General features: G+C 36.6%; 1 protein-coding gene across 1 annotated transcript in view; it reads right to left on the bottom strand.

Moving 5' to 3' along the window:
* The window catches only part of PLXDC2 (plexin domain containing 2), a 262,550-nt gene that overhangs the window by 111,769 nt on the left and 134,734 nt on the right, over nucleotides 1-16,047 (bottom strand). Inside the window, exons 3-4 of the mRNA XM_054058522.1 lie at nucleotides 9,586-9,732; nucleotides 4,712-4,781 (exon numbers count right to left, since the gene is read on the bottom strand). Coding sequence (XP_053914497.1) covers nucleotides 4,712-4,781; nucleotides 9,586-9,732 — 217 coding nt within the window. The remainder of the gene's footprint in view (nucleotides 1-4,711; nucleotides 4,782-9,585; nucleotides 9,733-16,047) is intronic.

Genomic DNA, 16,047 nt, shown 5'->3' with positions numbered 1-16,047 from the left:
TTGCCAGTCAATGGCTAGAACTCTACTATCCTTGCAGAATGAGTTGCCCACTGGCGATGACAAGTATAATGCCTTGAAACATACACAAGGTAGTCTGAGTCAGTGATTTTGGATAGAAATACTGTGCTTCACTCAGCTTTATATCACCCTTGCCATTTAACAAATGTTGCTCATAGGGCAATTTTTATCAAAGAGCTCTTCATTAAGTGATGAATACATCTCCTGCTGGATCCTGTGCTGAAGGGGCCGGAGCAGCAGGAACAACCAAAACAGCCTGACCAAGACTTCTGACAGGGTCCAACAAGACGCTACACTCAGTACAGTGATAATCCAGGCAGCCAGGCAAAATATGCTCCTGGTTTTGAATGTTTAAAAAAGTAAGTTAATGAGAAATGCAAGGAAAATGTATGTGAATTCATGAAGTTGCTAAGCCACTATCCATCATATGTGAGAAGCAGTGGCAGTCCGGTGAAGTTCCCACTGACTGGAAAAGGGGAAACATACCCCCCATTTTTAAAAATAAAAAAAAGGAAGATCTGGGGAACTACAAGTCAGTCTGCCCTCTGTGCCTGGCAAGATCATGGAATAAATCCTCCTGGAAATTATGCCAAGGCACAAAAATCAGGGGGTAATTTGTGACAGCCAACAGGGCTTCACTAAGGGCAAATCATGCCTGATCATGGCCTTCTACAATGGAGTTACAGCATTGGTGGCTAAGGGAAGAGCAACTGTTATCATCTACCTGGAGCTGTGCTAAATATTTTATGTGGTCCTGTATGACATCTTTGTCTCAAAATTGAAGAGACATGGATTTGACAGATGGACCACTTGCTGGATGAGGAATTGGCTGGATGGTCACTCAAAGAGTTGTGGTCAATGGCTTGCTGTTGTTCTATTATTCTATCAATTTCTCAGTTCCAGTAACTTACTAGCCTTGATTTCTATATCTGCTATATGTTGCAGAAATTCCCAGGTATTACTAAAAAAAAAAAAAAAAGAAAAGAGATAAAGACTTGGGCAACAAACATAATGCTTAATTAAAATCCATAATAATATGGCTTAGCTACCACTGTCCTCTGCAATGCTGCTACAGGCATAGCAATACCATAGAGAAATACTCTGTTGATGAGAGATGACATGAAAGGAAAAAAATTCCTAAATAATTCACAGTATCTGATACAAGGCTGTACTACAAAACATAGGCTGATCAACTAAAATGTAAGCCACAGAGAATAAACAAGAGTGACTTACAACCATGAAAGTGGAAAATTAATACAACCAAGTATGAAGCATTGCTGCATGCTGAGTAGGATGCGAGGCCACAAGCTCCAAAGATTGCCATGAGAAGGGCTATGTTACTGCCTGGTGAGGTGTAGCACAGAGAAGGTTTTCGCACCTCCATAACCACTGAGGTCTCTTAGAGGTATCAGCGACAGGCAATGAAGCAGTGTTCATGAACTTAACTCCCTGACATTCGGAACATGACTCACTAATTCACAAGTCATTTATTACAGAAATAACTGCACTTGTGGCCTGTAGAGCACAAACTTTAGAAAGCTTCACAAAAAGCAAAACTCATCTTCTTCTTGTGTTATCTACTATTATTAAAGCTTTGAGAGCTCTTTAGAGGTTGCTTTTAAATGCTCTCCATGGAATGTGGGGAGATATAGAACCACAAATTAGTAATTATGTTAATAATACTATAAGCTGTCTTACCTCCTAGTTATGAATTAAATAGTATTGTCAAGTACAAGCTAAGGACAACAGCAAATGAAACCATTAGACCTCTTATTTTTACTCCCTGTTCTTCCTTTCCTTTGTCAAACACAATTGGCTCAGCAAAATAATTTGGAATAGAAAATAAATATTAGTTAAACGAAAGAAAAAGTTGAGTTCTACACCTCAGCAATTTCAAAGTCACCTTAAATAACTTGGAAACCTTACTGTGCCACAATGTACCCTCCATGAAGAACAGCAGAAACCATTTGAGTAGATGTTTTTTATTGTGACAGGGATTTAATGTGCCATTGTCCTTAATTTGCCTTTTAACATAGTTATCTAATTTATAATTTGGAGGTTAAAACAGTCTGTAGTATTTTCATTAGCATTATTAATCATATCCCTTTCTACAGGAAGTGGACATGTGTCATGAGGGACTCCTGTACACATTAACTCTGTTATTCTTTTGATCTCAGAATAACCTCCAGAAGTGTTCCAGATCCCTCATAATAGAAATGCCATTGTCTAATCTTGTTTACTAGGAAATAGTAAACCATACAGTATAAAAAGTACTTGGAATCTGTCTTCATCATTTGTCAGGCTACGAGACACACTGCACCACCAATGACTTACGGCAACAAAATTTGCAAATATAGCCAAAGCAACACATTTATCAGAGAGTTAGGACAGAAATAGATCTCTCTTTTTCCTGCTAAATGGGCTTAGGAGTCTTAAAGTCAGAAAAGGTTGTATCCTGTCCTAGACTGACAGGATGACTTACAGTAACTGGGCTTTACCAAGATAATTTTTTTAAAGTGATTATTGACTAGATCTTACCTTTTTATACCTAATTTTGAGGTTGAAAATCATGGAAATCACATGAAAGACTGAAGTATTTCTTTCCTAATATCAGTAGCTTATAGTAAAAGGACTGATGTTAAAGTCTTGTTTAGCTTGACAATAACCCATAGATCTCTTCATAGCAATATTATTTTATTTAATAGAAGTGGCATAAAAACAGAAGGGGAATTATCATTCAGTGTTCCTTTAATGGCAAGTGAAAAAAGTGCTGCAGAGCTGAAGCTATTCTAATATGCTTGCACCCTTTTTTTTTAAAAAAAACCCAACTGCCACCAAACAAAAAGACAACCAAACAAAAACCAACAACCCAAATTACCCAAATGCTCCACACTAAAATAAAAATGCTTTCCTCACAAATTACTACTACACAGCTCTGGTAGAGAGCTTAACTTTACTCCCAAAGTCTTTGGGAGCAGATGGGTGAGACTGACGAGAGCAGCATATTAGTGATAGACATGGTAAAAATTCAGGGCTTCCATTAAAAGTGAAGGCCCAGCAGAGCATTTACATGAGAAAAATTACTTGGAGAAAGAGTGAACTTTGTGGAGTTTCAAGGAACAAATTTCAGCAGTAAGAATAAGGGGGCATTTACAGAATGAACACTGTGCCCACTGCTGCCGTTTTAGCTGTGCAGGATCTACCCCACCCCATTCTTTCCAGCTACACAGACCATGCACTTGATTTTGGAACCCCATCAAATGCAACTCATCTAATATGGAACTATGCATTGAGGATCAAGCCCCAAAGCAAAACTAAATGAAAAGTGGAATGGAAATCAGACAAGTCTCAAAATCCCAGTCAGTAGTTCATGGCTCATCTGATCCATTACACCATCAAAATGACATTGCTGATCAAGAAGAGAAAATCTTGGTACTGAAGTCACACCATAATTCTGCATCCATTTTTATCATTCTTGACTGCAAATCTACTATTTAATATCAGCCTTTATTCACCTCTCTCCATCTCTTGTATTTTTCTGATCTGACAGCCAAATGTAGATCCTGACAGAGCATGACAGAAGCCTCTGTTCCAGCCCCTACTCTTGTTGAGACACTGGCTGAAATTCTTCTTTAATCTTTTAGTCATACACTCCCCATACAGAGCTCCAGTGGGACATGGGCATCCCCTGATCCTGCCTAGCTGGCAACCTTTAGCATGACAATGTATAGGGTAGGATTGGTCCTGGTGATGATGGCTCCCATTTCTATTTGCTTGTCCTGTTACATGTCCATGCAGAGCATCACCAACCAAGGTCCTTGATCTTGCGCGACTTGTTCAAGGACCAGAGGATGCTGTGGGTGTGCTCTCTGTGATGCTGCCCTCTGTTTACACATATTTTTTTGACCATTACTCTTCCTCTTTCTTTTTCTCATTCGTTGTCATTTCTTTTTCAATTTCATTTCCCTCTGGTCTCCTCTTTCTCTTTCAAGGTGGAGCAAGAGGGGAACAGAAGAGGTCAGTGGCTGTTCCTGCTGCAGGAGATTGGTGCAAGCAGGAGCCAGCAGTGATGGGAGGGAAAGCTCCAACCAAGAGCCATCAGTGGTGCCCAGAGCTACCAGATCAGGAGCTCATGCTGTGCCATACTTCCCATCTTACCCAACAGAAGCAGGAGATGAACACCACGGTACTGTTGCAGACACTGTACCACACCAATGCAACACACTACAACAGGTTTGACTTACAGGTGACAAATTTGATATTTCTAGCAGCACTTCTTATCTTTGGATAGTAAATCTTCTGCTCTCATGCAGGTAAAAAACAAGTTTCCCTTCCTGTTTTGGCTCCAGCACTGCCTCCACAAGTGCAACTGCTCCAGACATACACACACACACACACAAAATTTCTGGGGAAAACACCTAAAAAGAAAATGATCAATGCTATAAAGTCTTACACTGAGAGGGTTTTATAATGGTACATCTTACACCGAGAGGGTTTTATATCAGTACAACTTGAGCAGCTGGAGGTTTTTAATCATATCGATATTTTGTAATTTCCTTTTCGTGGAAAGAAAAATTTCCTAACTAAACACTGTAGTTTATCCCTTGACATATACTAGGAAGAAGGGTGTTTTGAATAGCTGCAAGAAACTTTTCTCATATTGCTCAGTGTAAATGGTTAGAAAGCCACTTACCCCCAGTTGCCACAGTAATTTCACGTAGAAAATGGCCATAAAATGGAAAATCGAAGGACAGATTCACCCTCTGAAAGGAACAACACCAGAAAATAAAATCAATACCGTGCAGAAAGGTAACAAAATCCAAATGAACACTTCAAACATCTGCTTAATTGCTTTTTATGTTTCACTGGAACCTTGCTTTTCTTAATTTGGAATTTTCTATAGCTAACTGGAAACAATTCTGTGGAGCACTTAAACACGTGAAAAGAATAGAACTTCATAACTGAAGACTTCAGAAAATAAAATACATCAGCAGACATTCTAACTCTCCTATACTAATTAAATTAATAAAGTATCTGTAGAGTTTTTCCTTAAAAAAAATTACTTTAACCTCTTTCTTAAGAGGAGCCATCAGTCTTTAAGGCCTTAGAAATACCTGTAAAAAGAGAAAAATGACATTTTGTCTTTATTTTCTCTAACATTGTTTCTATCCTATGTTTACTATTTTCAGATTAGATCTGGGTATTTCTTTTCTGAGGAAGAACTATATTTAAAACCACTAGAAATGTTTAAAGAGTTATTTAGCATGAAATTAGCAGTTGAAGATTTACAGTAACTTTAAATTACATTATTTTCCACGATAGTGGAAGACTGAATTTTGACAGGATTTATTAGCATTTTTTTCATTTGTTTTTAATTAGAATGCAAAATCCATTTGTATTGTGTTAATTGGACTGAGTAGTTTCTAATGACCTTTTCTGCATATACAGAAATATTGATATACAACTGAACATTTCTAATCAAAATGACATATACAAAAGACAGTTTATGCATTAACTTAAACAAATGATTTTTTCCCATGTTCTAAATTTTTCACTGCTAAGGTGTATGCTGTATTCATGTATGTGCTCTATTTAAATTATGCCCTTTCTCTGCAAAAGACTGAAAAACATCAATTTTCTCACCAAACCTTCTCTCTTTCCTTTATAGAGTATCGTCCATTTTACATATTCGCATTAACTTTCTGAATAACAAACCAGCCATTAAACTGCTTCAAAAGACAATTGTGCCTACTTAACGGTCTAAATGTCGCCAATATAAATATTAAAGATGTTTGCAATAAAGACTTGATGCTATGCCCACTCAAGCCACATACAGATCTCCCATTGTCTTAAATTGAAGAGTGATGCCTTAAATTCTGACAGTGCAAAAATACTTAATATAGACAATTGTTTAATGTAATACTGTAATAATAAAGAACCAATAAGATTTAAGGGGTGTTTTAAAGTGTAATATTGTAACAGCCACTAGAAACAAATGTTTCTACTTTTGCTGCTAGGAAGCATAGCTCGTTTTTCAGAAAGGATATCAGAATTTTCAAGCCACTGGGATAAAAATAATTTTTTTCCATGCATAAGAGATAGAATGGACTGACAGGAACAGGAACTGGAACTGAATTTCCAAGTATGAGGCAAACCTATATGTAGTTCAGTGTCTGAGTGATCAACTATTAGATATCTAATCTAAACAGTCTGAGCATCCAAGCCACAACTAAAATTTTATTATATGTTTAAGAAGATGGTGGCAAGGTATTGTAGAAAAACCTATCGCTATTAGCGATATAAATTTGACAGTGTTAGTCATTTTAATTGTTCTATTAATATTCGCACATCACTTTCACAAACGATGACTACGCTTTTTATAGAGCCAAAACATCTCATGGATGTGTCTTTACTAGTTTTTCATGTACACACAAAACCAACTGGCTGCTTCTGGGAACTCCTAGGATTACACACTTCCAAATGAAGGAAAACAAATTCAGTGTAAAAATTTTAGCATTCAAAGAATCCCTGACGTTATTATAAAAATTAATTAATACTTAGCATATAGCAACTTAACTCCTTGTTCTCCTGTGAAAATGGAAAATAATCTTTAGAAATTGTGACCACGTAAATAACCAAGTACACAGAAGGATGTGCAAAATGCCCTTTTAAAAAGAGCAATGGCAAAGTTTCCCTCTATGGAAGAGAACAGAAAAGACTGCTGCTTAGTTATGTACGATCTGCTCAGAATATACAACTTCACAGCTCTTACACAATTTTAGAGAACATGTCTCTTTTTTTAAATAACTTTTCTGTGTAGTACACATGGGTGTTGTTTCCTCAGACACATATAAGGAATGAATTATCAAACTGTAAAAAAAATATAAAGCCTTACGGAATGACTCACTGGCACTTAATCATCCTTCAGGATGGACATAAAACAAATTTCTGAAAAAGAGGTTTTCAAAACAGCAGCATCAAAACACTGCTGCAGCCACTTGTGTTCAGAGTCCAAGAACACAAAATGAAAAAATAGTTTGTGTTGGAAGGGACCCTTAAAGGTAATCTAGTCTAAATCCCATGCAATGAGCATCTTCAACTAGATCAGGTTGCTCAGAGTCCCATCCAACATGACTGTAAATGTTTCAGGGATGGGGCTTCCATCACCTCTGGGAAACCTGTGCCAGTGTTTCATCACCCTCATGAAAAAAAAAAAAATCTTTCTTATATCCACCTTATATCTACCTTCCTTTAGTTTAAAACCATTACCCCTTTTCCTGTTGCAACAGGCCCTGCTAAAAAAATCTATCCCCATATTTTATAAGCCCTTTTTAACTACTGAAAGTTTGCAGTAAGGTCTCCCCGAAGTCTTCTCTTCTCCAGGCTGAAAAAACCCCGCTCTCTCAGCCTTTTCTTACAGGAGAGGTGTTCCATCTCTATAATTATCTTTGTGGCCCTCCTCTGAGCCTGCTCCAATGGGTCCATGTCTTTCCTGCACTGAGGACTCAAGAGTAGGATGCAGCGGTGTTTTGATGTTGTTTTAAAGACTTCTTTTTCAGCAGTTTGTTTGGGCAACCTGTGGTTTCAATACAGTATGGGAGATGATGTGATTGAGAGTGGCTCTGCAAAGAAGGCCTTGCGGGTGCTGGCTGATTAGAAGCTTGACATGAGCCATCAATGTGTGCTTGCAGCCCAGAAGGCCAACTATGTCCTGGGCTGCATCAAAAGAAGCGTGGCCAGCAGAACGAGGGAGGCGATTCTCTCTTTACTCTGCTCTCATGAGACCTCATCTGAAGTATTGTGTCCATTCTGGGATCCTCAACATAAGAAGGATATGGAACTCTTGGAACGGGTCCAGAGGAGGACTATAGGGACGATCAGAGGACTGGAGCACCTTCCATAGGAGGACAGGCTGAGAGAGTTGTGAAAGTGTTCAAGGCTGGGTTGGATGGGGCCTTGGGCAGCCTGATCTAGTGGGAGGTTTCAACTGGATGATCCATGGCAGGAAGGTTTGAACTGGATGATCTTTAAGGTCCCTTCCAATGCAAACCATTCTATGATTCTATATTTAGGTGTATAATGTCAGTGATCTAACTGGAAACAAAAATGCTTAGAACAAAGGAGTGGGAAGGTGTCATCTTCACTAATCTTTAAACAACAGGTTAAAATTTCTCAAAGGAATTTCACTAATGTCTAGGTCCCAGCCCTCATAAATTACTTTTATTACGGAAACATATTTTAGTCTATAGAGTAAATTCCTTTATTACCTTTTTTTCGCATGTTTCCATTCTCCCCCACAATACTGAGAAGCAGGATCCCAGATGAAAAAGTCAAGGCGGACAATACGCGTTCTCACTTTCAAGTACCCTTGAGGATTTTTTCCTCATTAGGAACAAAGTGTCTTAAAATAGCTGATACAGTGTTATTAAATCTACCCCAGAGATGTATAACTGCCTGAATCCTCTGTATTTGCATTATCCCTGGCTCTTTACAGTCTTTTTGGCTATGAGGAATAAATTTTATACATTGGACTCTCTGTTAGTCACTTGTGGATTTATCATCCTTTCTGCTTTTTGTATCCTGAGCTAAATACCAGAGTATTTCTTCTTGCTGCCTCTTCTGAGGCACGAATGAGGAATGCATTCCTGAGCCCATAACCTGGCTGGTGCTATGGAGACAATAGATAAACTATCAAAAAAGATGAATTAAACGTGGGTTTTCTCTCTGCTTAAAAACTGTTAAACACACCTGCATTTTTAAAAAACTATGCACCTTTCATCATAAATAGGTTATTAACTAGATTTTCATTTTAAACCAGCAAAACCAAAGGACTTTTTGTTTGGGCTAAGTTGGTGAATGGATGAAACAAGAACATTATGAAACACAATTCTCAAGTTGTAATTTTCTGTATGTGCTAATATCAACTTTTTTGTGTATGCAGTTTACAGCCACTGAGATCTGAGAAGACTTGTAAATCACACAGCATTTCATTTCACATATAAGCATGTTAAGGCCATTATTTTCATACTCATTTTACCAGGCAACATTTTTACAATAATTTAAACAAGGTAGTTATTTATCTCTTTGTGGCATTTACTTGTTGATACCCTGAGATTGTGACCACATCTATCACTTCCATTACTATATGACACTTCTCATGAGTTTTATCAGTTCTCCCAAAAGAAAAAATAAGTGTGACACCTTGTAGAAAAATGGAAGAGCAAATACAGATATATTCAGAAACTTAATCTTGAAACCAGTTCCGTTGCTATTGAAGTTGAAGGAAGTTTTAAACTAGCAATGCAACTAGTTTGTATTTTGTAGTTTGTGATCCTCAAAACCAGAGGTGAATTTTAAATATATCTTTAAAGGTATCTCTGAAGGACTACCATAGTAGGTTCAAAAAGGCAACCTGGAAGAATTTCATAGCAACACTTTGAAGACTTTCATAGATTAACTAGAATTCAGAGATGAAGGTTTCTGAACAATACATAGTAATACTACTGTGTTGGTCACTGGTGAAAAATATCTATGTCTGTCAAAGAAGAAAAAGGTATAAAAACTTACTGCTGCTTGCCGATGGGTGTTGGAAAGGATCCCATGAATCTTTACTTTGTCTTTCTCCATTTGATCTATATTGACCCACAAATCCCGGCTGGTAGAATCATATGGGCCATATGTCCTTGAAGTATAATAATTATGATCTGTATCTTCCTAAAAAGAGGGGAAAAAAACCACAGCAAGTACGGGTTAGAATGGAAGATGCATTTCACTTTTAAATAAAACTCACCCTTGAAATATTGAGTTCTGTTGCTCCTGGGAGCAGCAGAAAAGATTACACTGCAAGTCAACAAGAAAAGAACTACGAAGTGCAAATATGTTGCAGAAAACAGCTCTGCTCCTAACTACAAGCAGTAGGCAAGGCAAACAGTTACCTCATTCAATCATCTTATACTATGATTATATTGTTCACCATCCCCAATTCATAATCATACAGTTCTTTGTAACCACACTAGTGAATTCTGTGGCAAAATGTGTGATGGCTTTCCAGGCAAGAAGACCAGTAAGTTGCTGTAACAACTGCCGTGCTCTAACAAAAATTTATGACTGGTACTCACAGCTAAAACCTTAAAAAGAGTTGCATATTTTAACTTTTATAAACATAATTTTTTAAATACCCTTTAAGAACATTCAGAAAATTTTTAATAGCTATTTCATTGAAAATCTTCAAAAGATTGTTTTACTGTAAATTTGCCTCTCAGAGAGAGATATGCATGCATACATTTGTAGAAGAAATCTTCCTAGTTCTCACAGTCTTTAAAATGACAGTAGTTGCAGTCAGGTTCATATGCGACAGCAAATTCAGAGGTAAAATACGTTAATCCTACGTGCACCACGGGAGACTGTGCTAGTGGTCCATCAAATTTTGCAGGTTGTAGATATCCAATTCCACAATCACTGGTTCAGAAGACAGCAAAATCTTGGCATTGTCTGATTATTTCAGTGACGAAGCTGAGACTCCAACACTCAAAATACTCCATATGCCGCTCAACCTCTCTGCAGTTTACACTTAAGATCATGTACAGTTAGCAGAGTAAAAAGATAAAAAATTGATATCTTACTATGCAAAATTTAGTAAATGTTTAAAAATCTAGCTACAGGAAATTCCAATATTTCTGTCAACGTCAGTAGCTATGATGGTCTGTAACTTCTTCAAAGGTAGTGAAAGAAATAAAATGTGCGTGGTCTGAGTTGAGAGATGAAACATCCCAGTCTTCCTTGACTCATCTCAAGCTGTTCTACCCATAAAATATTTAAATCAACAGGATTGACAGCTTTCTAATGCGTAGCTACAAGTAATAGCGTAAAAAAAAGTACATGCTGGCATTTCTCAGTTCCTTCCTTCTCCTCTGTGCCCAAAGCAAAACAAACAAAGCCCCAATGATAGTGTTTTAAAATGAGAATAAACATAGAAAATAAACAGCGTCGTAGAGAGTAGAAGAAGTGGACTCAGAATTTAGAATTACTCCTCATGCTGGAAAAGTTCCTCTCGTGCAGCACCTCCTATACCCACCAAGCTGCATGGGTCTACCCTTACATCATGCTGTGCTTCTACGCAGATCCGACACCCCCTCATCACAAACCACTCCCCAGAGCATAAACAACTCATTCCTCTTTATGTGGTCCTGAGCCCAAGATCTACTTGGCAAGTGCTTATATTCTAGATTAAGCGGTTTATATTCTAGGGGAAATATATTCACCTGAAATCTTGTGTCAGCTGGAATTCATCCTACATTACCACAATAATGATGCATTTTACTTAAACTGCTGCAGATATAATCAGCTAATTATGTCCTTGAGAAAATTTTTCTCCATCTTCTTCTGTACTGCACATGCCAGGATTTACTTGTCCAGTGACACTTTCAAAGCATTTTCTAACCTCAATTTAGTCACACAAGTAAAAATAATTAAACCTACACTGCCAGGAAGGTGACAAAAGCCAACCACCTTACAAAATTCTTTCCTGCCTTTATGGTCAACAGAAACAGTTATTACTGTCATGTGCACAAAGGAGACGATAAATTAAATTAAAGGGTTTTGACAACAAAGATGTATTTTCCCAGTCTAATTTATCATTCTGACAGCATTTCCATAAAAATTAAACGTTACATTGAAGGTATCACAAAATCTTAAGGAAAGAGCTCTGAGAGACAAAGAAGAAGAAAAAGTTACCAAAATAGCTTGTTTCAGATAAACATGGAATATTGAAACTATAATTAAATGTGCAGAAGTTTTGCACTTCCATTTTTCATAACTAATAAGAGCATTTCAGTTAACTACTAGTAGCTAAGCCACTACCCCCAAAACTAGAAGGCTCAAACACCAAGCCTAGTTTGTTGCTCTGTAAGATTACTTTAAATGTTATCTTGATCCATGCTTAAAGCAGACTCATCATACATCTCATAAATCATGCATTTAAATTATAGCCTTCAGCTCAATAATTTTATCAATGTATGGGGAATTACTCATGTAAAAAAACTACCAAATTTTGTGTAAAAAAAGCCTCATGTACTGTTTTAATACATGTTAAACAGCCTTAGATATTTCATATTTACTTGGATGATAGAAAGAAAATAGAATTCATCTTGCTCTTGGAAAAGCTTCATAACCTTCATGCAAATATACGTTATGAACATACTACTAAATATTCCTGTGTCATATACTAATGTATTTTTAGTCCTATCTGTAAATTATTAGAATATTACTACAAAAAGGAACATACAGCTAACAACTGAAGTTAGCCTGAGCAGCTTGGGAGTTCTTAGTAAGGTTGGGATCCATGCTGGTATTCCAAATCACCATCTTCATAGTTTTTAAAATGCATTACCAAGGAAATCAAATTGTTGGAGTCTTCCATAAGTTTGGCAGCTGCAGAGAAACATTATATTGGCATCAATAGATACCTATGAGTTTTCATTCTGACAGACCTGTTCATCGGCTTTGGTTGATTGCACCTGCTTCATAATACATTCCATCCCTTACAGGTACTGTATGCATAGAAAGATGGAAAAATGTTTCAGAAATTATGCTGAATTTGTATGTAAACTACTGAATTAAGAAAATAATTTCAATGTTTGCATGACACGCAGCTGTAGAGTTTTGCAGAGAGGTAGAATTACATATAAATACAAGTATGAAGTGAAACAAACTTTACAGTATCTTTTAATGACATAGACGCATGTTACCAAATGAAAGAACATGCAGAGAAAGCAGAAACTAGTTATTACTACTTCAAGAAAATTTATCTTTTTTCTTTGTTTTCCAGGTGTTTTGGGGATAAGAGAGATATTTCCCACTGTTTCTACAGACGTACAGTCCTGTTGAAATACTTGCATATATAAGAAGTAGGAAGCACCTCTCTTCTATTGACAAGCACAGCTTTCAAGCAAAGGATTTTTCCAGGGCCTTTTTGCACCAGCTATGAGGATTACTGTTGGCAATCTTTGTGACTATAAAGGGAATATTTATTAGAACTTTTCTTATAACTCTTCCCTTTTGGGGAAAGAAGTTATTTTTTACCTGAGGCAATACTTAATGCCAAGTTGCCACCTTATTTTAGACTGTAAAGAAAATTAATTTCTTACAATTCTCACAAGGGATATTGTCTGATGACACTTTGGATATATTCCCATATGTCTCCAGCTACAACTGAAGTTCATTGGGAGAGCTAAGTGCACGCACTATTCATGAAAGCTCAGCACAACTGAAGACTAAGCCTTGTTGAAATTCTTGGTATTCAGTATCTGTTGAATTCAATGACTGAACATCCATTCCATGTGTTACATACACAGATACTTTCAAACACAGTCCAAACATCACATACTCATTTCCTCAATAACTGCTGTCCCTTTACAGATTAAGGCTTCAAATGTGTGAGGTAAGCAATTGCAATCAAGACAGTATGTTGTAACCACTTGCAATAGTTAAAAGTACCAAATACGTTACACTTCTGAAAAGCTTTCATTTTACTAACTGGGATTCTGGTCAAAGATGAACATGAAAATAGTACTGAAACAGACATGAAACAACGAAGTTTCCTCTCAACAAAATAAAACATCATGATTCAATGATGATGCAGTCACCTACGTAAGCATGGGACTTCACAGGTTTAATTCTTCTCCTGTCACATTTTTTTTTCTTTTAGCATGAATTTAAAAGTAGTTTAAATCTCTAGGCAATAGAGGATATTACCAAACAAGATTTAGAGCCTCTGTTGAATCCTACTGAATGAATATTTTGCTTTTAAATACTGGATCCAATTGGATACAGACCACAGATATTAATGAACAAAACGTTTGTCGTAAATACTCATATATGTGGGTAAGCCTATAACTGAAAAAAAAAATAAAAGAAACCCCAAACCAGTAACGTCAACCAGAGTATAAACAGCTGGCATCCAAGAATAAGATCTACTTTTGCACAATAGTACACTGAAGAGAAATTCTTATTTTCGTTGTATTTGAAAGAAGAAAAACACTCAAGAAAGTGAATCATTATAGATCAGCCAGCTAGTCAGATGGCAGTTACATCTTGGTAGCTTAAGTTCTCATTGCCTTCTTCCAGCCCTGAGAGACTGTTTGTGACATGCCCGACTAAGAAAAAAAAAATCCAAGCTATACAAGGCTCCTTATCTTCAAATATCTGTGTTAAACATAATGAATTATTGCTAGATGCACTAGAAGACAATTAGAGTTCATTTAATTTGATAACTATTTCCCCTTTAAATATTCTATTTATTGAAATTGCATTTTCAGACTTCCATTGAGATAACACCACAACTAACAGACTCTTAAGCTATTAAGGATATGGAGTTAGACCTTATGGATGCCTAATTTTATCACCATAAAAGGAAGATCTGGTATCTGATTTTTAATTAAACACATTAACAAATTGCCTAAATATTAGTGAAATCACAGAATAGGCATATTTTTAAACTAATTGAAAGTTAGTTTAAAATTGAAAGAATTGCTGGTATTTGCCCCAAAAATTAGTACTGAAAAAGTTAATTACTAAATACTAAGTTCAGAGAGTTATCTTTAACTGTGATTACATTATATATGAGCATTTATAGATGAATAACACAGGAAATTAATCAGACAATTATATTCTCTAAAAGCTGCATTTGTAGAATAAAATGGAAAGACTGGAATAAGAAAACAGGTCATTATATATTTTAAAATAGACTACTTTTCAGGGAGAAAGCAAAGATAATAATAAAGTACTTCTTGGGAAATTCAGAGGAAGGAAATGAGCCAGCAATTAAAAGTATTTCCCTAATGAAGAAAAGCAGTTCAGGCAATTAATTTTGCAGAAGAGAAAAGAACATCCTCTCTATTAAAATGAGCCAGCAACAAGATGGCCCTGCACACATACTACAAATCCAACTTTGTCGAAACCATTTGCACTCTTACCTACTTAATGCTTGTTACTCTTTTACTGTATCTGTGCCTTCCCTGTCAATAAAATACGGCTAAAATTGACTTCTGAATTGTTTCATATTTTTTTTAAAAACAATTGTTCTTTGATTTCTGAACACTGTTAGCATCCACCAACTAAAAACGGTACGAGGAGGAGATCAGAAATGACAACTCATGTAGGACTTAAGCTAGGTCTGCATTGCAGCTGATGAAAGGACTTTTCCAGCCAGCACATGTTTTAGCACTGAGAAGGGCTGGGAGAGATGTATGGTCACACTGTCTGCTACCAGGACAGAGGAAGCATGTATGCATGGTGGGGTAATTGAATTTCCTCGTTTGTTTACCTTTTCTTTAGGCAGGCACTGAATGAAGCAGAGGCAGGTGGCAAGGATACCTGGAGAATAACACCGGTCTAACAGCCATTAGCAGAGGAGATGAGACAGTATGAGAAAAGATCATCTATCCTGAGATGAGGTCCTAAGGGGGAGGTTAAGACCAGAGGAAACAAAGAAAGAGACACATTGCATGCTGCAGCTGTGTAACTGCATCTTAATACAGACTACTGTAATTATAATCACAATATAGCAATGTTATGGTGCAATTTCACAGTTTTATAGGATCTGATAACTCCAGACCCCCAAAGAATATTTAATATGAACTGGCCTCTCAAAATGTGAAAGCTCTAATTTCAGTAGAAAAGCTGTATGTGAACTACTACATGAAAGTCTTGCTGAGTACATATATAGCAGCTACTACTTAGAAAGCACAGTTGTTCCCTGATGCTCAGAAGTACTGATTTCATTTCATAAGCACTTTGTATCAAGGATAAACTATCTGCTGTTCAATTTCTTAATAGAAGCATTTGTTCTGTATGAATCTCTACTGAAGAAACATATAATTTACAAAACTGGCTCCCTGCTTTCCAACAGAAAAGCTACAATCTATTCTTTTTTGGAGTTTATTTTTTTTCTTTATCTTTGCTTTTTTTTTTTTAAATCTGATGTCATATTCTCTATCAACACTGAGAAGAACCTTAAGACAGCCTGCAAAC

The sequence above is a fragment of the Cuculus canorus genome, chromosome 2 (assembly GCF_017976375.1).
Source record: "Cuculus canorus isolate bCucCan1 chromosome 2, bCucCan1.pri, whole genome shotgun sequence".
Lineage (NCBI taxonomy): Eukaryota > Metazoa > Chordata > Aves > Cuculiformes > Cuculidae > Cuculus > Cuculus canorus.
The sequence above is the reverse complement of the archived record's forward strand: the minus strand, read 5'-3'. Positions and strand labels throughout refer to the sequence as shown.